This window comes from Lissotriton helveticus, chromosome 8, assembly GCF_964261635.1.
Source record: "Lissotriton helveticus chromosome 8, aLisHel1.1, whole genome shotgun sequence".
NCBI lineage: Eukaryota > Metazoa > Chordata > Amphibia > Caudata > Salamandridae > Lissotriton > Lissotriton helveticus.
The window spans coordinates 1688681562-1688706940 of NC_136069.1; the positions used below are offsets into that span (position 1 = coordinate 1688681562).

At 40.4% G+C, this 25379-nt stretch overlaps 1 protein-coding gene across 1 annotated transcript in view; it reads left to right on the forward strand.

The window, feature by feature from the left end:
- The window catches only part of LOC144774095 (extracellular calcium-sensing receptor-like), a 38092-nt gene extending 13349 nt beyond the window's left edge, over nucleotides 1-24743 (forward strand). Inside the window, exons 3-5 of the mRNA XM_078659120.1 lie at nucleotides 3161-3388; nucleotides 19401-19524; nucleotides 23842-24743. Coding sequence (XP_078515246.1) covers nucleotides 3161-3388; nucleotides 19401-19524; nucleotides 23842-24743 — 1254 coding nt within the window. The remainder of the gene's footprint in view (nucleotides 1-3160; nucleotides 3389-19400; nucleotides 19525-23841) is intronic.
- Nucleotides 24744-25379: the final 636 nt, after the last annotated feature.

Sequence of the window (25379 nt, forward strand, 5' to 3'; positions counted from 1 at the left end):
GATATAAATATTCAGAGTTTGAAAATAACCACAGCAGCCCTCTGCTGTCCAAAGCGATGTCATATCAGCTTGTCAATGTCCATTGTTCTCCTGGCAGCAATAATGACATACAATTACCACTACCTTAATTATGTTTGCTCTTTTCTACTTTGTAATCCTCCAGATTGGTGACTATTTTTGGGTGATTTTAATGCAAACATTTCAAGTTACTATTGGGACGTCTTTAGAGATAAGGTCTTAGACAATTATGGGCACTTCCGCCAATTTCCTGGCCAGACCATAATAAAGCAGACAGTAAAGGCATTGTTGTCTTTCTAAATTATGAGAATTAGGATGCATAATCGTAAATGGACAGTTTGAAGAAGACATGGTCCCAGATTACGCGGTATGCATTTAGACAATTTAATCTCTTATCGGAAGACCAGGTAATAGAGAAACATGCAGTGATCTCTCAATTTTGTAAATTTGGCCCCTAGTAAAGACCAATAGCTTGAACCTACATAAGTGAGTAGATTTTACAAAAAATGGAAATGTAATTTTGAATTCCAAAGCCATTCTTTCTGCAGATGAACTATTGCCAGCGTCTATGAAGTGATTGAGCATGCACAGATAAGACTATTCTTGAACTCTTTCAATATTGAATATAACTTGTGGCCTCTACAGTATTATGCCATAGAAATGCACCTCAACAAAAAGAAAAATATGATATGATCATGTGATACATTAGACCATATTTTATCTAGGGAGTTGAATTATATGATATGCAATCAATATGCGTTGCCATGTCTAATAAGGGCCAGAAAAATAAAACAGCTAATAAAATTAGATTAGATAGAAACAAAATTATGCGGTGTTTGACATGTAAGTCTCAAATCACCATTCTATCAGCCAAACCTTTGACTGATAGAATGGTGATTTGAGATAAACCTTTGTCTGACAGAATGGTGATTTGAGACTTACACGCTGAACACTGCACACTTTTACTTGAATTTTTGTTGCACTTAATGGGGTTGCACCAATAGAAATGGTTTGACTGATAAACAATTAAGCCTATATATGAAAAAAGCTTCTTGGATAACTTGTTGAGAATATATGCCCTGAGGAAGCTTGCTGTGTCAGAGTGAAACACATTGGCTGAACATCTTTATTTTATAGAGATTTGACGAACAATAAAGGAATAAAGTTTTATTACAAATCTGTCTCAAGATGTCTGAAGTTTTAATTTAGAACGCTATGGATTAATTGTGGAATGTTGCTTCTCTATTTTTGTATTGTCTCAGATGTTTGAGCATGACTGGTCCTAATCTTGATTCAGAGGTCCTTGCTGCCTGGTTGGTCTACAGGGCCTAAATTTCATTTGAATGTGTTTGGAACTTGGAACCATGGAGCTGTAAAGGTTGTTAGGTGCTTTGTGTGTGGTTTGGTCCTACTCCTGGACCAGTGGGTGCTGTCTGATTTTTTTTGCAGAACCTGAGGTTATTCTAAAAGCTCATGGAGTTTGTAACCACTGAGTTGATAAAAGTCATTGAATAGTATGACCATGGTTGGTCCACCTTTTGAAATAGTGGTTGTTGCCAGGTTGGTCTGCAGAGCCAAATACTAGTATGAATGTTCTTGGAGCTTGGAACCATCAAGTTGTAAAGGCTGTTGGGTGGTGTGAGCATGATTGGTCCTACTCCTGGACCAATCATTGCTGTCTGGTTTGTCTGCAGAGCTTGATGTTATTTTGAATCTTCTTGGAGATTTGATTTCACTTGGTTCTATGATTGACTATAAATTAAACATTGTTTTTGTCTTGGGAAGGGCTTCCAGGAGTAGATGATACTGGTTATGTGGTTAGGTCTAATTTTGTTTTAATGATGAGTATGATGTTGTAGTGACCCAATTAAAAGACAACAGTCACAGAAGTGGACAGTCGCTGAGCTACGTGTACTTCCTATTTAACTTGCAGTGGGCGTCTTCCACTTGAAAAAAAGAAAGGGACAGTCCATAGGCAGTGGGAAAAATCTTCCAATCGTGATTGGGCATGTTACAAATAATGATGAATGATTGGCCCAATGTGGAGTCTAAGTGGCTTCACCATTTATGCATTTATTTATTTATTTATTCATTTTCCTGTTTTCTGTCCCACCAGACCTTCATCTTAGGACAACTTTAGTGCATTTTAAACACATCTGGAATGCTCAGGTCAAATTGCAGAACGGAAAGGTGCCACTGTTATCATTTCTAAAGCTGTTTACAACATATCTAGCAACACATAGGAGCCGTTGTGACGGGCAAACTAATTCAATATCTGGATTGATTTGCAAATCAAGTGCATATTGAATGCTGGCACACACCCTCTTTCATTGTGTCAGGTGGACATTAAAACTATGGTGTTTTCATTGCGTTCAGCAAACATTTGTCCTTAGGGCTTCTCTGCAACATCTCTTGAAAGCTTCCGATTAGGGAGAGTAAATTTGCAGACTTCACCCGCTCTAGAGCAGGCCTTCAACATTCCCTTTCAGAGACCAAACACAGGTTACCTCAACTGGGATACTCACAACGTGCCTGCTGGTGCACCCTTGATGTGAAATTGGAGGCAGGTTAGTGAGCGTGATCCCCGGGGCATCAATAGGCCCCTGTCATCCTATGTGCTGCTCCCCAAGGCATCTGTCAGCAGATTAGATTACTGAACATGTCTCCTAGATGTGCACAGTTATAGCATCCTGCAAGGGTCTTTGGCACATGTGGCTCCATGTATTGCATCACTCATGGTTCATAGGTTGAACCATTCCTTCAGCTGCAGAGGGGCTCTCCACCATGCAAATGTAGAAATTATTCATGTATTTTACAATGGTGCAATATGTGCACATATTAGGAGATGGACAAGCTTCTATAGTATGGGAGAGCCCTGGAAGGAACAAGCACAAGATCCATCATGCTGAATGGACACATGGATAGTAAGGGCTTGTGGGCGATCCATTGTATATAATGTGAATCTTGACACAGAATGTGACCCATTCTAGATGATGCTCCACACAGCACAAATGAAAGTAATGGAACATAATCAAGTGTAAGATGAGGAGGTGGCTTAGACCTAGGGGGAGAGAGAAGACAGGAGTTTAGAGGAGAAGACAACAATTCTTTGTATTAACCTATATTCTGTTGTGTTCGATAGATTCACCATTATCTGAAATATCTGAACATCAGGAGCCATGGTGGCCATGATATATTCTTTGATGAGCATGGAGATGCCCCGGCCTCTTTTGATATCCTCAATCTTCAGATCTTTACGATTGAGGAATTCAAAATGCTAAAGGTGGGGAAGACAGACCCCAATGCCACAAAAGGCAAGGAAATCACCCTGAACGTGAGCAACATTGTGTGGAGCAGCGGATCATTCGAGGTAAGGAGGTGGCAAGACTGGTAACCTCTTCTGTCTGACCTCTCCAGCTCTCTTTCTTTGTAGGACATTTCCGGGTCTGGGTGGGCAGGCCTCTGCCTAAAAAGATAGAAATACTATTTGCATTCTGATGCACTTGAATATAAATACTGTTTTAGAAAGTAGCTGTTTCTTAGTCTTACTTAAGTATAATCGAGTATTCTAAGACATAAACTTTCTCACTGAAGTATAATCGGTATTCTAAGACATAAAAAATCACATTTCTTAGATCATATCTATTCCATTGCTTCCGTCATTCAGAGAACATGAAATCACTCTATTATGTGCATTATTAAAGAATACATTTTAACATAATATTTCCTAGTCTTGATGTATTGATTACCTTTAATGTAAAGGTGAGTTTAAACGTACAAATAAGCATACTATACATTCCGCTGTATTTTTTATTCTGGAACAAAAATTATTTGACAGGATTTCAAGGAAAAGAACATTGGGCCCGATTCACAGAACTAACTTAAGACAAAATCCTAAACTTACTACCATTTTGGTATTCACAGAAGACACTTACTCATTTTGGTATTCACAGAAGGCACTTACTCATTTCGGTATTCACAGAAGTTAGGAGTCCTAACTTTAGACTCCTAAATGCCTTCTGTAAATACCGAAAGTCTTAAAGTTAGGATTTTTCTCAGTTTAGTAGTAGTAAAGTTAGGACTCTTAACTTTAGAACTCCTAAATGCCTTCTGTGAATACCGAAAGTCTTAAAAATAGGATTTTTCTCAATTTAGTAGTAGTAAAGTTAGGACTCCCAACCTTCGGACTCTTAAATGCCTTCTGTGAATGGCGAAAGTCTTAAAATTAGGATTTTTCTCAATTTAGTAGTAGTAAAGTTAGGACTCCTAACTTTCGAACTCCTAAATGCCTTCTGTGAATACCGAAAGTCTTAAAATTAGGATTTTTCTCAGTTTAGTCGTAGTAAAGTTGAGAAAAATCATAATTTTAAAACTTTCGGTATTCACAGAAGGCATTTAGGAGTCTGAAAGTTAGGAGTCCTAACTTTACTACTACTAAATAGAGAAAAATCCTATTTTTAAGACTTTCGGTATTCACAGAAGGCATTTAGGAGTTCTAAAGTTAGGAGTCCTAACTTTACTACTACTAAATTGAGAAAAATCCTAATTTTAAGACTTTCGGTATTCACAGAAGGCATTTAAGAGTCTGAAACTTAGGAGTCCTAACTTTACTACTATTAAATTGAGAAAAATCCTATTTTTAAGACTTTCGGTATTCACAGAAGCCATTTAGGGGTTTTAAAGTTAGGAGTCCTAACTTTACTACTACTAAACTAAGAAAAATCCTAATTTTAAGACTTTCGGTATTCATATAAGGCATTTAGGAGTTTGAAAGTTAGGAGTTCTAACTTTACTACTTCTAAATTGAGAAAAATCCTAATTTTAAGACTTTCGGTATTCAAAGGAGGCATTTAGGAGTCCTAACTTTACTACTACTAAATTGAGAAAAATCCTAACTTTAAGACTTTCGGTATTCATAGAAGGCATTTAGGAGTCCTAAAGTTAGGACTCCTAACTTCTGTGAATAACCGAAATGAGTAAGTGCCTTCCGTGAATACCAAAATGAGTAACCTTCTGTGAATACCAAAAAGGTAGTAAGCTTAGGATTTTGTCTTAAGTTAGTTCTGTGAATCGGGCCCATTGACTTGCCAAACATCATCAACATAATATTGTTTACAAAAATAACCTATAGTATAAATATTGTCATGAAAACAAAATCTATACAACCAAGAGCAAATATTGTAACATACAATGTTGGATACAATTATATTGTTGGAAATTAGCAACACAAATAGTTGTCATTCTTATTTATAAAAGTTTAGAACTAGAGCAATATCAATGCAAGGATTACCCCCACAAAAAATATATTAACACTAGACAAAACCATTAAACACATGGAAGCAAACATTTGCAATATAGATTAAGTTTAAAAAACTACTTAAACCAACAAAAATTGATACCAAATGCTGTAAAACAAATTAAAAATGAATATATCACATTAAGCATTACAAATATATTTAGAATACAATAATGCGAAATAAAGTAAATAAGTAAGTTTATTCATTTAGACAGTTGTCCATAACACATTCTAAAACATAGATGACAATGAAGATCATAAAAATGTCCCATCCTAACTACTCAACATCCCAGGCCCACTACAGCTCATCCTTAAAACTCTGTTTAACCGACCATAAAAACCGAGCAGTTCCAACAGCCACATCTTGATAACGCATTTCTGTCAACAGCTCCACAGCTGCCATCCAATGGACGACACCATATTTAAAAAACAGGGGACTTAAAAACTTAATTAGATTTACAAGATGAAAGAGATCATCCGTCAATATTCACAGTAGGGTACACTTGGCTTTCAGGAGGCAGGGGCAAAGACCACAGTTGTCCTGGACCCTGGACAAGTATAGGCGGGATGAATAGATTGGATTGCAAAACACCCTGACCCTCGATATTTCTATTCACAGCCCTGTGTCTGGTAGCTGCGGAGAATAAGGGAAAACAGTGTCCTGCCCCAGTGTAGGGATTGAGAAACTGATGAATGGTTTCTTGCACAGATAATATAGGCCATTCAATTCAGACACAGAGGCAACCAATTCTTCCAACGCGCGCGTGCCTGGGAAGGAGTACCAAAATTTAATTATACTACTATCTAAATGGAGGTTCTTAGGAGTATTAATCTATTTCTTACAGCCTTTGCCCAAGAACTTTTGCTTCTTTGGAATTCTTCCAAACATAATTTGGAGATTATTAACACCTCATCATTCTCCACAAAAAGTATTGAAATATCTTAGGGCCCTGGTAGAGGCCATCAAGTTCAAGACCCCAGATTGCAATCTCTCCTTATGGAATGAACCATAGTACCCTGGGGGGGGGGGATAGAAACCTTCTAAGGACTACGCCTTCTAATCTGTCACATTCAAATGTCGGGTCAAACGAAAAAAACCTCTTGTCCGTATAAACCCAGTGGAGGTATCTTCCCCTCATATGCCCTTAATAATGGAAGATGAGAAAGTCCCCTAAATTTGCTATTAAAACTTGATAGTTAGGCCCATATATTTATATTGATCGACTTGCTCTACCTCCTGTAGATCTAAATACCAATTATATGTATTCACTCTTTTCCCAAAAACTAAAATCTTGGTCTGTTCCAAATTAATGTGAAGTTGATTTTGTCTACTATAAGTTTGTAGAGCATTTAATTTCCTCTGTAGACCAAAAGGGGTATAATCCAGAAACACCAGATCATCTGCATAAAGAAGTCAGGCAATGTGCTGTTTCCCTATTTTGGGTGAAAAGGAATTAGATTGGGAAATGAAGGAGGGGAGATCTGCCCCAAAAAAAACAGGGGTGCTAAAACGCTCCCTTGCCGAAGCCCATTTTCAAAGGGAATTCCTTAAGATAAGCTACCTGACTTATCTAACTCTACCTGGGCCCGGTTACTGTAGTGCAAAGATTGTAGTACACTAAGAAGGTTTAACGGGAGACCCCCAGACAGTCAGTTTTCCCCAAAGGATAGCCCTATCAACAGAATCAAAGGCTGTCCATAAGTCTACAAAACAGCAGAACAGCATTTGATTTTCCTCTTGGGTCTTCGGAATAATGGCCCATAATGTGAAACAATGATATATGGTGGAATGACCCTCCAGAAAGCATCCATGCACTAATGGGATTTCAATCGTTTCGCTGGCCCAGACTTCAAGTTTCGATAAGATAATCTTTGAAAATATTTTTTGTGAAATTTCAAGAAGTCTGATCAACCTATAATGTGTGGTGTCTGTACCACTCCCTTTTTTAAAATGGGTTTCAGAATTGACCCTTTCCAGGAGAGAGGATAAAGACCTGATGTGGCAATCCAGCTAAACAGGGAAGAGTAGAACGTGGCCCACCAAACACTGTTTGTTTTAATTATTACTGCTGGGATGTTATCAGGGCCGGCTGCACAGGAGAGCTTTCCTCTTTCAATTACGGTTTTTACTTCATCTATTGAAAGCCAAGCAATGGAGAGTTGTTGCTCTACAGTTCTATGAGGCCTATCTGAGTCACTGGGTCCCCTATAAAGGTCTCTCAAATAAGTTATCCACTGAGCTTTGGGGATCATGTAAACAAGAGTAACACTATTTTGACCACTAGACTTGTTGACCTTTGCCCAGACTGTCTCCTGGTCCTTAAGGATGATAATTTCCTGCATCTCATCCCATTTACTGTGACAGAAGGAGGCTTTGTTTGTCTGCACCAGAGATTTGTATTGATGTTTAAGCTTGACCAGTTCCTGGGAGGCCAAGGAGCTTGGGTGGCGCCTTGCCCTCCTACCACGTCGACTCACCAATCGTTTTAGCTCTTGGCAGTCGGAGTCGAACCAGCCTCCCACCCCCTTTGAATGAGGGTCTGCACACACACCCCTTTCACATATATTTACTGTGAGGCAGCCCACAACTTGCTGCAGTATTTTATTGTACCATTCATTGATATCCCTTAAATAAATAGGGAGGGCATCAATCTTCTCTTTTTAATGAAGGGTTCCTAGCTGTTGGAGACGAAGGGGGCCCGAGCGCGTTGAAAGACTACGCGGGAAGGACAAACAAAGTATTTTTAATGTAAACATTAAATAGTGTTCACACAAAAGCAAGCAAAAAAAATACCTAAAAACAAACTAACAAATATAAATAAGAACATATTCAACCAAACAGCATTAACACAGAAAAACACCTCACGGTTTTTCACGGAACAAATATAAGAACTAGAAGCAAACAGCATTACCGGAATGCACAGATACATTTCAGAAGGAAGATGTCCAGAAAATTACCAACTACCTTCACTGGTAAGTTTCAAAACTTAATTTAAAAACACAGTTGAATAATTATTTAACAATCTCACCGTTTTATTGTGTGTATCATTCCTTAGACACTAAAGAATGACTTCAACAAAAAGAAAGCACTCAATAATTCAACTACACACTTGCACATCTTTACAAAGTCACATTCAACTTAGTTTGAATAAACAAAGTATACACATTAATAATCCTTAAATGCTAAAAATAAAAATGCACTACCTCCCCAAAATGAACCGAACCTGTATGTTTAAAATGTAATTAAAACAAACACTTGCTGCCAAACAGAAAAGAAAGGCACACTTGTTCCACATCTTGATCACTTAGAATATGATCAGAAAAAAATGAGTTACAAATTCAATTGACAGCACATATGTATATATAAAAAGTAAAATTACTGGAAGCATATTTTCGGATGTATGACGTTAAAACGCATACTTTTACAACGCATACCGTTACTAGCTGTTGGAGACGAAGGGGGCCCGAGCGCGTTGAAAGACTACGCGGGAAGGACAAACAAAGTATTTTTAATGTAAACATTAAATAGTGTTCACACAAAAGCAAGCAAAAAAAATACCTAAAAACAAACTAACAAATATAAATAAGAACATATTCAACCAAACAGCATTAACACAGAAAAACACCTCACGGTTTTTCACGGAACAAATATAAGAACTAGAAGCAAACAGCATTACCGGAATGCACAGATACATTTCAGAAGGAAGATGTCCAGAAAATTACCAACTACCTTCACTGGTAAGTTTCAAAACTTAATTTAAAAACACAGTTGAATAATTATTTAACAATCTCACCGTTTTATTGTGTGTATCATTCCTTAGACACTAAAGAATGACTTCAACAAAAAGAAAGCACTCAATAATTCAACTACACACTTGCACATCTTTACAAAGTCACATTCAACTTAGTTTGAATAAACAAAGTATACACATTAATAATCCTTAAATGCTAAAAATAAAAATGCACTACCTCCCCAAAATGAACCGAACCTGTATGTTTAAAATGTAATTAAAACAAACACTTGCTGCCAAACAGAAAAGAAAGGCACACTTGTTCCACATCTTGATCACTTAGAATATGGTCAGAAAAAAATGAGTTACAAATTCAATTGACAGCACATATGTATATATAAAAAGTAAAATTACTGGAAGCATATTTTCGGATGTATGACGTTAAAACGCATACTTTTACAACGCATACCGTTACAACGGGACTTTTACAACGCAAATACTATTACAACGCATGTATTTACAACGCATTTTTTTACAACGCAGGTACCTTTACAACGCATACCATTACAACGTAAGTATTGGTAAGTATATATAATTTTTTTAATTGTATATTATTTAAAATTATTTTTATTTAATGTAATTGTATTTAATTTAATTTAATTTAATTTAATTTTATTTAATTAATTTAATTTATATTTATTTTTATTTAATTTTTTTCTTGTACCCCTTTATCTAAAATTCCCAAAACTGACCCTGAACCCTAAAAATACCCCTTTACCCAAAAACCCAAAACTGACCCTGAACCCTAAAAATACCCTTTTACCCAAAAACCCAAAACTGACCCTGAACCCAAAAAATACCCCTTTACCCAAAAACTGAAAACTGACCCTAAACCCTAAAAATACCCCTTTACCCAAAAACTGAAAACTGACCCTGAACCCTAAAAATACCCCTTTACCCAAAAACTGAAAACTGACCCTGAACCCTAAAAATACCCCTTTACCCAAAAACTGAAAACTGACCCTAAACCCTAAAAATACCCCTTTACCCAAAAACTGAAAACTGACCCTGAACCCTAAAAATACCCCTTTACCCAAAAACTGAAAACTGACCCTAAACCCTAAAAATACCCCTTTACCCAAAAACTGAAAACTGACCCTGAACCCTAAAAATACCCCTTTACCCAAAAACCCAAAACTGACCCTGAACCCTAAAAATACCCCTTTACCCAAAAACTGAAAACTGACCCTAAACCCTAAAAATACCCCTTTACCCAAAAACTGAAAACTGACCCTGAACCCTAAAAATACCCCTTTACCCAAAAACTGAAAACTGACCCTAAACCCTAAAAATACCCCTTTACCCAAAAACTGAAAACTGACCCTGAACCCTAAAAATACCCCTTTACCCAAAAACCCAAAACTGACCCTGAACCCTAAAAATACCCCTTTACCCAAAAACCCAAAACTGACCCTGAACCCTAAAAATACCCTTTTACCCAAAAACCCAAAACTGACCCTGAACCCTAAAAATACCCCTTTACCCAAAAACCCAAAACTGACCCTGAACCCTAAAAATACCCCTTTACCCAAAAACCCAAAACTGACCCTGAACCCTAAAAATACCCCTTTAAAAAAAACCTAACATATAACATTTTAAATATAATTATATACTTACCAATACTTACGTTGTAATGGTATGCGTTGTAAAAGTACCTGCGTTGTAAAAACATGCGTTGTAAATAAATGCGTTGTAATAGTATTTGCGTTGTAAAAGTTCCGTTGTAATGGTAGTGCGTTGTAAAAAATGCGTTGTAATGGGTGTTTACCCATATTTTCATTACTATACCTAACTAATTTAATGTTTTTAACATAATACTTAATTTTATAAATAAACTATTTTCACACCGAATGGCAGAAAGAGCAACTTATATCACATAATGGAAAAGCAAACTGTGGTTTCCGCCCCTGGGATACATATATCGGCAGGAAAGAGTAAGTACGAAGAATGTGAATTGGAAATTTACTAAATACTATATAAATGCTTGTTATGTGAGGACTGCAATCAAAATAAAAATTATAATTAATGTTACAGTACAAAACCGTCGCCCTAAATGTAACAAAGATAGAAGTTAGGCATGTACTTTAAGATTTAAAAGAGGCAAGCACTAGTTCCCAAAAGCCTACTACTTGTATTTATAAATATATACTCTAAAGTACCTGCACACATCACAAGTCAAATACCAGAATTTCCTACTTAAGAACACCAAATATCACATACTAAAAAAGCTACCATTCAAATCCCTGCTGCCCCTAAAAGACACCAAGACATCCAAATTCCTGAACACCTAACAACTACACCTAGGCGTCGATTCCGATTCAGGATAAAACACTCCGAATAGCCGTACGGAGCGTTTTTCCCGTACGAATCGTACCCTGCAACGTCCCCCATATGTACGATGAAGTACGATTCGTACCAGGAGCAGGACTCCGTACGAATCATACAGGGTCCGTACGAATCAAATCCCCGTACGAATCTCCCTCTGAAACCGCTGTACGCCACATCCGTACGGTTCGCGGCTGGTTTTTCCGACCCAGCAAGTACGAATCATGTCGGGCACGCACCGCACAACTCTTTTTTTACGGGAGCCGAAAACGTCCAGAGAAGCAGAGTTCACCTCAACACAGGTATGGAACGGCCTCCGCGGGTACGGTGCATACACCCCATGATCGTAGGGGTACGGTGCGTACCCCTGCGAAATTGAGGTGTACGCACAATACCCCGCTATTGCAGGGTGTACGCACAGTACCCCATGTTCTCTGGGTGTACGGTGCATACACCCTGAGATCACGGGGTACGGTGCGTACACCCCATTATCGCAGGGGTATGCACCATACCACTGCGATCATGGGGTATACACACCATACAGTGTGTATGTGCATGTGTGCTTTTCCGTACGAATCGCCCTTACCTGACGGGGACCGTACGAATCGCGTCCTCATCCCCCGGTCCGGATCGTTCTCGTCGGTTTGTACGGCATGTTCACGATTCGTATGGAGAGGGCTCCGGATACGAATCGTACGGACATTTTTTTCCCTGAATAGGAATCGGCCCCCTAATGATGAATCCGTCCTTCAACATGATGATGAATCCGTCCTTCAACATGATAAACACTATTATTGGCAAACAAAGAAATATATTTATCTTAAGTCTGTCTTAAGCCTATCTTAAGTTTGTCTTAGACAAACTTAAGACAGGCTTAAGACAGACTTAAGATAGACTTAAGACAGACTTAAGACAGACTTAAGACAGACTTAAGACAAAATCCTAACTTTACTACTACTAAATGCCTTCTGTGAATACCAAAAGTAGTAACTTTAGGATTTTGTCTTAAGTTAGTTCTGTGAATCGGGCCCACAGTGAGTGAGAGTCAGTGATTGAGGGAATAGATGAGTATGTTTGCAGAGTGGCCTGAAAATGACAAGATAGAGAAAGTGAATTTGTAAATGCACAAGCTTGGCGAGTGAGTGTGCGTGAGTGAGCAGGTTGACCCAGTGAGTGTAATTAAGCTGGGTGACTAGGTTAGTGACTTGGATTATTTACTTCACCTCAGTGACTGAAAACAGTGTGGAAAGCGGATACAACGCTATTTCTTACAATGTTCTTTCCGAGTTACAGCGTTTCTGCCCTACATACTTTGGCGACCTAGGGGATTAGTGTTTCGGAGCGCACAAAGGGTTGGACCATCCAAACTTGTTGAAGAAAACAATTCAAACATGTTGAACTAATCCTAGCCGGGCACCATTGTCCACTTGGCCCTACACCTTTTTATTTATTAGATTGAATGCTTGTTTTTTATTTATTAGATTGAATGCCTGTTTTTTATTTATTAGATTGAATGCCTGTTTTATATTTATTAGATTGAATGCCTGTTTTTTAAACAGCTTAGATTGCAACCTCTATACAGGAAAATGGAAACATAATTATATAACCATGTATGTACGTCACTCAAATTCATTCTTTGTTCTATGTAAAATGATACTGTCAATGTTTAAAGTCACAGTAAAAGATAATAAATGACAACTTTGAATCAGGGTACATTAACAAGTAAACAAAGGAAGTTTCAAAATCTATTGACAGTGCCTGCATCTATTACGGGGGATCAAATGCATTCTAGAATTTCAACTTCTTTATAATAAGTATAATATACGGACACCTGTCCACGATCACGATGTCCGTGAAACACGATTTCTCCATTAAAAAGTATAACGTACTAAAATGCAAATGGACAGATGTACACTGTAGCACTTCCATTCCTCATGCAAGGTCTGAAGCACTTACGTGTGGACTGTCCACCTCTCTACTGCAAACATCCGAGAACCGCCTCCACCCCTAAAGTCAAACTCACGATGCCACACAGCTACCTCGCTGATCAAATGCACCTGGAACTGGAAGCATGGCATTTTGCAGAAGAAATTAAAGTAAAGTTATGGGTGTGGCTGCCATGCTGAAACCTGAAGCTAGGCGGCCGTTGATGGCATTTACCACTGTAAACTAATTATTCCTTCAAAAACAAACAATGCAAGAAACAAATATTCCAATTAAAAAGCGTTTTCCTCATCTGTGTTTTGCCACCATGTAATTCATCATAATCATCATCATCAATCACCTTTATTCAAATATTTAAAATCATAAAAGTCTAAAATAAATTTGAACAAAATAGACTAATCCACATTTAAAAACGTTTTCAATATATTCATAAAACATTATCCTATATCCATAAAAATACCTAAATAGTTCAAAATTAAAAGCCATACTATAATAAGGTGAATAGTTATACAATTGTTAATCTGACACATCTTTTTTGTGTAATTCGCATAGCGGCTACAAGAAAGCTAGCAATGGCAAACATATCCCTAGGGTTACTCAGCATTTGAAGGTAAAGTAAGGCAGGTCCGACTTGCAGAATAACCTTGCCAGTCAGTATAGGAATTAAAAACTTCCTAAGGACTACATCAAAAAAAGTCACAAAACATCATAAAACGCATAGTATCTTGTGCAGAATAGTTGTCACATTGGCAGGCAACTGCATCCTCAGGTTTGCACCACCCAGAATGAAGTGGATCAAATTGAAATGGAAGCTGGTCAATAACCAGCGATGGAAGGCTCTGTTCACCAATTTCAATTAGGGTTCAATTAACAGTGTAGTTTTAGTTAAAAAATGAGCCCTAACTAAGGGCTTCTCATCTCCTGTTCTTCCTGTTCCAGCATCAATAAATTCATGAAATTCATTTTGACCCACTTCACATCTTCCTTACTAATTCTGTCTGGTGTTTCAAACAGTTCTGGTTGCCCCAATTTGAAAAGCATGTGCTTAACATAAAACAACCACAATTTTACTAGCTTTATCCAGTTTGGCACAATCCCATAGGATTTGATGATTCAGGGTCAATTCTGGGTTAAGCCAGGTTTTACCCCAGCACAATAACGGGACGGTGCTTAAAGTCTCCAAAACATAGCCCTGCCCTAACTCCTGATGTGTGGAAAAAGTTGGGGTTGACTGGGGTACAGACAATAGACTACGCACAAATTTATTTTCAGCGTTCTGCAACCCCTCCTGCTGTTTATAACCCCAAATAGAAAAGCCATAGGCAGCAATGGCAAGGCACTTTGAGCTATATACCTTGAGAATAGCTTCCACCGGCCTAGCCCCCAAGCGCTGGGCAAACCCTAATGAAGATGATGTAGATCTGGAAACTGCATTTTTCTTAATTTTCTCTTGGGGGACCCATGAGCCTCTCTCATCAAATAATACCCCTAGGTATGTGAAAGAAGACACCCTAGTCACTTCCACCCCATTGCAGTAGAAGGCCTTAGTTTTCCTGTGGCTTTTACTGGTAGTCATAATATGGGATTTCCCGGTATTAATAATGAAGTCCAATGACCTCATATAAGCACTGAATGCATCCAGTGGCCTCTGAAGGTCTACCGCGGTCCGTGCTAAGAGTACGGCATCATCCGTGTTTAGGAGAACCGGAACAAGACATTCTCCTACATGCTGAATATCCGGGCTCGCCTCTACTAGGGATTTATTCAAAGCGTTAACATAAAGAGTAAAAAGCAAGGGCGCCAAAATGAACCCTTGACGGACGCCCCTCTCTGATTTAAAAGGCCTAATTTGTTTGCCATCCTGAGAGGTCCTAACTGAGGCTAGAAGGTCCCGGTGGAGATCTGCTAAAAAATAAACTAGACACAGCTCAATCCCCATTTCTAGCAGAATACTCCACAGCGTTGACCTGTTTACCAGGTCGAAAGCTGAGGATAAATCTATAAACGCCATCTGTAGGGAACCTTCTTTAGCTATTGTATATTTATTAATTAATAAATATAGGTTAAAACATTGATACATGGTGCTTTTACGTTTTCTAAATCCATATTGTAAATTGGATAGGATTTTATTATCGTTGGCCCAGTCGCAGACGTTAGCTAAGACCACCTTACCTAGGATTTTTACCGCTGAATCATTGAGTGATATGGTTCTATAGCACCGTGAAACCCCTCTCTGGCCCTTTTTAAAAACAGGAATAATAGTTGAGTGGCACCAGCATACGGGAAACCCTTGTGAACCAGAGGCATTAAAAACAGTTACCAATATATTCGCCCAATATTTGGTGTCGGATTTTTATAGGTCTGCTGGCACACCATCAGGATCCGGGGCTTTGTTACTGGAGGTCTCATGTATGGCTCTCTCAATATCCGCCTCGATAAAGACGAATGGTGCTACTTCCAATCGGGGTAATAGCCTGGAGGAGGAATACGCTGTCTCATCAAAACCATAAATTCTTTCAAAATGAGCCAACCATTGTGCTTCAGTGGTGTTCTTATCCTGATTGTCATTTTCCAATTCTGAGAAACGGAATTACCATGTAATGAAACGTAAAGTTGTGCGGCCACCATGGTGAAACCAGAAGTGTGGGGGCCGTGAGCTACCACGCTGATTAAATGCTCCAAGAACTCGAAGCAGAGTATCTGGAAAGAAGATTACGGTGCAGCTCAGTAGGCGGCACAACAGGTGCTGGTAAAGGCTTGCTTGATGCAGCAATAAATGCAAGCAATGATGAGCAGCGGCTGAAAGTAATAATAAAAAAAAGAGTTCTCCCACACAACATCTGAAGAGGAAACGCGTAATGACACTGTAATTGGTCAGTGCGCCTCAGGCTTGAATGGACTTGTTGTATTGGCAAAAGGAACAAGTTAAGAGGAATGTATGATGATACTACGCGATCATGTTGATCGCGGTATATTACTACGCTGGCTTTCCAACGCAAGTCGTTTCAACGACTTGTGCTGGAGGACGCTGGACTTAGGGAAAGTACGATTTACTATTCCAACACCAATCTACATAAAGTAGGGTAGGTGTTGGAATAGTAAATCGTACTATTCCTTAGCTTACAGCGCACTCCAGCGCAAGTCCTTGAAACAACATTCATTGTAAAGCCCGCGTTGTAAACCTACCGTGGTGAAACACCCGCGTAGTAAAGATCGTCTCCCAGTAAAGAGGCGGCAAAGAAAAGCAACACTGGAGTGGACCAATGGTAAGTAGCAGATTAAATAAAAAGAATTGGACCCCAGGGATCCTCCCTCAGCCCGACACTGTTCAACGTTTACATCACTCACGTAGCCCGACAGCATGACCTCAACATAATCTCCTACGCCGACAACACTCAGCTGATCCTCTCCCTCACCAAGGACCCCATCACCGCCAAAGCCTACCTCCACGAAGGAATGAAGGCCATTGCCGACTGGATGGAGACCAGCCGTCTGAAGCTGAACTCGGACAAGACGGAGGTCCTCATCCTCGGCTCCAACCCTTCAGCCTGGGGCGACTCCTGGTGGCCGACGGCACTGGGGGCAGCCCCGACACCCACCAACCATGCATGCAACCTGGGAATTATCCTCGACTCAACGCTCTTAATGACCAAGCAAGTCAACGCTGTCTCCTCCTCCTGCTTCAACACCCTCCGCATGCTCCACAAGATCTACAGATGGTCCCGACAGATACAAGAAAGACAGTCACCCAGGCCCTCGTCAGCAGCAGACTCAACTACGGAAACACCCTCTATGCGGGAGCCCCGACCATCAAACGACTACAACGGATCCAAAACGCCTCGGTACGACTGATCCTTGACATACCATGCCATTTGCCACATCACCCACCACCTGAGAAACCTGAACAGGCTCCCCGTCAACAAGAGGATATCCTTCAAGCTCCTCACCCACGCACACAAGGCACTCCAGTAGACCGGCCCATCCAACCTCAACAGACAGCTCTCCTTCTACATCCCCAACCGCCAGCTATGCTCTGCCAACCTCTCACTTGCCACCGTCCCACGCACCCGAAGAACAACCACCGGTGGAGATCCTTCTCCCACCTCGCCGCCACGACATGGAACATCCGCCCACAAAGCCTACGACAGACCCAAGACCTGCTGACCTTCAGGAGGATACTCAAGACCTGGCTGTAGCACCCCCCCAGCGCCTTGAGACCCTCGCGGGTATGTAGTGCGCTTTACAAATGATTGATTGATTGATTACCATAATCAAATGATTAACAGCACATCAGCCTTATTATTATTTATGGTGGGAATGTAAAATGGAAAACCTGTCTCCAGAAATAAGAAACAAATGATCTCCTACACAAAAATAAAGGCAATTGCTTACACTGAGAGTAAAAGGCACAATAGATTAATTGTGGCCTATTTATCAAAATGTCATGCAGCGCAGCAAGTCACCTTCATGCTCTGCACTGCACAGTATTTAACAATAAGCAGTTTGCATTGCGTTGCGTTACTCTGGATCTATCATGCTGCTCAGCCCTTACATGGCTCAGTAAATCGCATCTTGAGGGTTGCTTCGCTTTTGTGCCACATTGCCGGTTGCAATAGTGAGGCAAATCCTTGATATATATGGCCCTAACTATTTTCCTGACTCTCTTTTTTGCCCAGCGTAAGGGTAAACCAGCAGGACCATGTACCATATTTGTCACTAAGCTCAGATGAAGGAAAATAGGAAGGCAGGATTTAGAAACTTCTTGGTCTTATTTAAAGAATCTCAGCAGTTATTAACAACTACATTTGATACATTGATTCTGTATTAGGTTGGAATTTCCTCCATCCTGTGTGTGGTAAGGGGGAGAAACCTGCACAAGTTGACTTTCTTCCAGAATTAGAACCTCCTCTCGAAGTGAGAGAATTTTACATTAACACCCAAATGTAAACTAGGCACTGAATGATCTTCTTTCTATGCTATGACATTAAATTTCTTGCTTTAATTATTATTTAAAATGATGTCAAGCCCCCACACTTAAACAAAACCCTGCACGACCCCCAGCACTACCCTAAACCCTAAAACACTACCCTGCACTATACAAATACCACAACACTACCCTAAACCCTAAGACACTCTCCCCAGTATGACCCCACCAACCCCCAGTCTGGTCCCTACACTCAAACACCTGCACGACCCCCCAGCACTACCCTAAACCCTAAAACTCTACCCTGCACTACACAAACACCACAACACTACCCTAAACCCTAAAACAGCCCCCCAGTACGACCCTCCCCTGACCTCCAGTCCGGTCCCCACACCCAAACATTACCCTGCACGACCCCCGAGCACCACCCTAAAACCTAAAACCCTACCCTAAACACCACAAGACTACACTAAAGCACTACCCCCAGCGCGACCCTCCCCAACCACAAGTCCAGTCCTTACACTCAATCACTACCCTGCACGATCTCCCAGAACCACCCTTAAGCCTAAAATACTACCCTACACTACACAGACACCACAATAGTATAATAAATAAGGCATACAATAGTATAATAAATAAGGCACCGATCTACCATTCAGCATGCAGCTTGAATAGAATGATAATAGTAGTCTGTGTAAAGTCCAGTAGTATTCAAATTGTTTGTATTCACTAAATGTTCTGCATTGTAAATGAAGACTATGCAATTACAAATAAGTATGTGCTTAGTATTCTGTTAGTATTCAAGAAATACCACTCACATATCAGTAGTCTTCATGCACTAGCCTTCCCAAAAAGAACACTATTGAATACTACAATTTGCGTAAAATAGTCTTTGAATGCTATAAAAAGACAGGTAAACCACTAAATGCAGTATTCAACTTCGGTAAGGGAATGGCTATTCTAATTAAAACACCAATTTATCTTTTTTGATATATCTGCTCTGCCTAATACTCATATGTGAAACCGCTTCACAATGCATTATTGCTTAGTAATAACTTGCATGTTCTCTCTTTCCTTTCTTTGCATTGTTGCTCCCTTCTAGGTACCCCGCTCTGTCTGCAGTGAGAGCTGCTCTCCCGGGTACAGGAAGGCGTTGCGCGAGGGAGAGCCGCCCTGCTGCTTCGACTGTGTCCCCTGTTCCCAGGGAGAGATCAGCAATGGCACAGGTGGGCCTGATGACAGACAAAGTTTAGTTCTTGCTGCATGATCAATAACTGCATATCATAGAAGGGGCACCCAGCCTCTAATGGCTTCTTGCTTTGCCTTTGGGCCTTTCACCTTATCACTTATATCCACTTTATAAAGCTTGGGGTCCTATTTCTATAACCAGTGACCATTCCTTCAGGTATATGAGATGGCGACAGTGGTGATTGCCTATGAATGTTTACGCGATGGACCTTCATATAGTCTGGTTATGGTGCATTGGGTGGATTGGTCTCTTATTTCATGGGGGGCCTGCTCCAAAATATTGGGAGGGATAAGTGCTGTTGAAAAGACAGATTTTCAAGATAGCCTAAAAGGCAAGGGCAGAGAACTCTGATGAAAATGGCTTCTGTAGGAGAGACACGTTTGATGATTCAGCCTAGCTAAATTCAGTGTCAGAGTGAAGCTAGTGGGGCTTTACTTTAGGTATGTCAGTCCTTCCTCCTATTACATAACAATCAGCACTGATGCCAGGTTAAACATATTTAGAAACATGCACTGAGTGTTTTCCCATTTCAGGGATGGGCCATCTAATCTGAGCCTGAAGAGCTTCTTGATGGAACATCATTGCATACATGCAACAAAACAACCAGCTGTCAAAGCCAGAGACAAAGTTTTAGCATGCAGAGATTTACAGAGTGATAGGCAATTATCTACACTCACTTGAAAGTACATTCCCCTGTTTGAGTTACTACCAAGCAGAGGAAGGCGTTGTGCCAGCATGGAAGATATGACTTGACTGAGTGCATTGCAAGCCCCTGTGCCTCAAAACCTATCCGGGACATAAGTACGGGTATACTGGGGTTCACTCCTACACATAAAACAGAAGTATGAGTGCAGTCCTATACCCTTGAGTTCCAGGGCCCAACAACACCCCCAGGGAAAGAAAGACTAGGATAATGGGATTGGAGGGCCTGGGTCTGCTGACGTTAGCAGGAATCCCCTGTCCTCCAGACAACACTAGGAGTGAGTAATACTAACCAGCTGGTGCACTTGGTCTGCCAGTGGGCAAACAGGTTTCGCCGTGCGAGAAGGCAGAAACATAAAATGGTAGTTATTACCATTTATGTTTCTGCCTTCTCGCACTGGGAGAAAGCATTGGGGCAACGCTCCGATGCCCCAATGGGGGAGCCGCCTCTGTTACTACTCAATCTTTCCTAAAGTGTTTCCTTTTCGGCTTGAGCCCGACTTTTGCAGGCCGATCAAATTGCTTAGCTCGCTTTTTCAAGTATTACTATCAGCAGTTTCTTGGTTTCACTAATGGGGCGTTGCCTTACCCCCAAATTGGACCTTAATTGACGTCCTACATTGTTCATCAGCAAGCCCCATCCTTTGGGACCTTGCCATATCGCTAGTCTGGACTTCACCATTGCAATATAAATAACTGTAACCTGGTCCTGATGATGGCCTAATACTTCTACAGGCTGATACGCCATCTACTTCCACAGCGGAACCCCTGGCGCCCCGTCAAGGATACCCTACTTGATTATTTTCGGTACTCTATATCATTCACTGCTAGGGTATCCTAAATATGAAAATAATTTTAAACCCCTACTGTTTCTTGTTGCGCCCGTCCCTATCACTGTACATACCACCTCACATGTCACTTGCGCCGTCACTATCCTTCACGAGCACTTGTGCACAGTATCTTATAGGTTACATACCATTCAATGTAACGCAGTGCTATCGTCCCATGTGCTTGTACATATGAAGTTTAATATGTCAAACATGTTTATTTACTAAAATACAATTTATTTCACAAAAGAATGTCTCCCTGGTTTTCTCACATTTTGATTGAACTCTCAGCAATTAATTGTGCTACATGAATTGAACCCTTATGCCCAGGCATTCCAACTTTTTCGTTGCAGTTCCCGTTGGTCCTCCAAAGGGGTGGGACACACACACAGTATATGGATAATATCTTCCGGACCCTGGTCGCATAGCCAACAGTTCACTTGATCCTTACATCTTTTCCATGTGGGATAGTAAATTGAGGTTGGTATTATCCATATCCTGAGTTTAATGAACTGTACCTTTGGCCGAACTTTATAAAGTTGCTAACATAGCACTGTGGTTTTAGACTCATAAAGGTATGGAGAGTCATCCAGTCATATTTACATCAAAACAGGCAAGCCTTGTCCTCTGGTAGTGAGAGCTGTTGTGTCCTTACTTTTGCCAGTCTTTTTAACTCCTGATGGCTAGTGAATAGATCCCAAGCACGTTAGACCATGCGTGCTTAGGGCCTGGGAGCTATGTTTTGTTTCCAGTTACAGACCAAAGATGATGGCCCAGTTAAGCTTCTTTTGCTGACCTGAGTTTGTGCCAACATCTGGGAGAGGTGAGGAGCAGCGGCCAGGGTGGCTCACTCCAGAGAATTTTGGCTCACAGTTCAATCTCCAGCGCCGGTGGCAGATCAGTTCAGCATCATGTGACTCTTGGCAATAGCTCACTTAATCTCCCTGATGGCCCCCAGTGCCTTGAGACGCTTACTGGTGATTAGTCATGCTTTACAAATACCGGATTATATAGGCCACCATCTATTCCAGTATCTGTTTAGCAATGTCAAACTCCAGCCTTAACTGGGCTGAGGATGAATGTGATGATAGCTGAAAAATTGTTCTATAGATCTTGAAAAGCATTTCATCCAGTATTTTGCTGTCCCGCCCCTTAAGAGCCCCTCTTCCTTAAGCTATGGTCGGGAGGACCTTTACTTGCCAGCTATAGGATCACCATAAGCGTTGGGTCTTTTAGTTAGACTTAAGGGTGGAGGGCTTGCTATTGTATTTAAAAAGATCTAAAAATACAACGTAAATGATCTTCCTCATCCCACCTCTGACTTTACTTTGTCTGTCACTTTAATATATCTTCCTCCAAATTATGCAGGAAATTGGCGCAAAACCATTCCAGACTCTCTGGCCCCACACATTCTGAAATCAGCTACTTTCATACTGCTTTGAAATCTGAACATCCATCTGCATGACCCAGAGTGCTACTTTATTGAGGACTTAAGCATTTTGCCTCGCACAATGCAGCTCCTACCCATGAGGCTAGACACAATGGGGCATATTACCAAGCTTAAGCAAAAAATATCGCTAAGCTTGGTTAGCGGCTACATTTATATCGCCGTGCTGCACCTATTTTTATCTCTGAGGAGCCTTGCTATTATCAAGGTTTATCTCCTAAGCGATAAAAATCGTCCGAAATGCATGAATATTGCTGAAAAGTCAGCGATATTCATGCGTTACCGAGCAAATGCTCTTAGCCATGTTATCCACCTACCATTGGATAACATGGCTAAGAACTGCTCTGGGCAGGCATTAGCTTTTGGAGATAATCGCGATTATTTGTGACACACTCCAGCAATGCGTCACTTTTGCGCCATACAGATACGTCAGAAAAACTGACGTATCCGTAACTCCTTGCAAGATGATGCGTCATACAATAAATATGATGCACCAATCATGTTGCAAGGAGTTCTCACTGAGAAGTGACGCATTGCTGCTTTCACGCAGTGATGTGTCACTTCTCATAAATGAGGCCCTTAGAGTATTGGTTATTCAGAAATCCTACGCTATTACTTCAGGCACAGTGCTTTGGCTTTTAATTGCTCTACATGTGATCTCTATTGATTTGTCTTTTTAATATATACTGCTTGTCATTCACACTCGTTATTAGGTCTACTACGAATAGCTGTCTTTTAAAAAAAAACTAAAAATCTGGTAAGACGTTTTCTAAACTGCCTGCAACTGCTAGAGAGCATGTTCTAACTACAATAATACACATTCTAGATGGCCCTCATTGTAGAGGTATTTGTCCTTCTGTCTCACCATGTGCTCGCATGTTATGCTCATTGTATATATCTTTGATGGCAGGCAAGAATCTCATGATAATGCCCTCTCGAACATGCATTATTGAGAAAGAAAGCACAAAGGGCCTGATTCTCAAAGATAAAGTTAGACCAAAAGTCTTACTTAGATTAAAAGTCTAACTTTACTAATTTTCAGTATTCACAAAGATAAGTTACTATGAGTAAATTTAGACTTTTGGTCTAAGTTAGACTTTTGGTCTAACTGTACCTTTGTGAATGCCGAAAAGTAGCAAAGTTAGACTTTTGATCCAAGTTAGACTATTGGTCTAACTTTACGTTTGTGACTAGCTAGAAAGTAGTACAGTTATACTTATATGCAGCAGGTGAATATTGTGTGGTAGGGTTTATTGGAGAAATATGGAAACAACATTTTCTGATGACATTAAGTAATTTATGAATCTGTTTTTTCCAGATGCACTCAAATGTATAAAATGCCCTGCAGTCCAATGGTCCAATGACAGACATGATCAATGCATAAGGAAAATGATTGAGTTCCTGTCGTATGAAGAGCCTCTTGGACTTACACTTGCCATAGCTGCCGGAGTAGTGGCGCTGCTGGCTGCCTGCATTTTGTGCATGTTTGTCAAGTACAGAGAAACTCCCATCATCAAAGCCAGCAACCGTGGGCTGAGTTACTGTCTACTCTTCAGCCTGACACTCTGCTTCCTCTGCTCCATGATATTCATCGGTCATCCTGAAAAGCTCTCCTGCATGCTTCGTCAGACTGTCTTTGGGATAGTTTTTTCCATTAGTGTCTCTTTGGTTCTGGCTAAAACTGTCATTGTTGTTATTGCTTTCAAGGCAGCAAACCCCAATAGCCTTACAAGGCAGTGGTTGGGGTCCAAAACACCAAGTTCCATTGTTTTCTTCTGCTCTCTTGTGCAAGTTCTTCTCTGTGTTTTCTGGTTACTCCGGGCTCCTCCATTTCCAGAATGGAACTTGAAGTCTTATAATGAGAAGATAATCATTGAGTGTAATGAGGGAGACACCATCTTCTTCTACTGCATGCTGGGATACATGGGCCTCCTGGCCTCGGTCAGCTTTATAGTGGCCTTCCTTGCAAGGAATCTCCCTGGAAGCTTCAACGAGGCCAAGCTGATCACCTTCAGTATGCTGGTGTTTGTCAGTGTGTGGATCTCCTTCATCCCAGCATATCTGAGCACACGTGGGAAATACACAGTTGCCGTAGAGGTGTTTGCCATCCTGTGCTCCAGTGTGGGACTGCTCGGATGTATATTCTTTCCAAAGTGCTATATCATCGTGATGAAACCTGGCAGGAACAACCGACAACATATAATTGGAAAACATTATTAATAATAAACTAAATGAATGAGAACCACTATTATAGTGTTCTGTTGTTCTTAATGTGTTAGAAAGACTAATCTCCATCTCATGGGTGATAAGAATAGAGGAGGTAAAAGATAAAAGCAAATACTTTTTCATTTCAAAGATCATAGGCAGGTCTGTAGATCAACCACCCAACAGCAAAATGGCCCTACTCACAAATCAACTACAGTGGGTGATCGCATTTGTGTTTCAGCTCTCATGTTGCCTTCTTTTGCTGCACCTAATTGATGACATTTTCAGTATGTGCCAAGTGTAGTGTGTAAGCATGTATCCCCATATTTGTGCATGCCCTGTCTCATTCAGAGGTAGTGTGCTTCCCTTTATTCTGATTGTCTGCTTGCACATTACAATGGTGAGTAGGTAGACATGACACCTCTTGCCAGCATGAAGACTCCTGTTGGGGACTTATCTTGAGTGCCTACAGTCTTGCTCCAAGGCCCTGCTGCCCTACTGTAACTTCTCTAGTAAGCAAGAAAAGAAACAAGCATTTACAATGCAATGGTTTTGCCTTTGTTAAAGTTAGAGCTATTGGCATTGCTCTTGACATTATTTTTATTTATGTTTTTTTTAACATAAATAAATGGCATTGTCATTTACAATGCC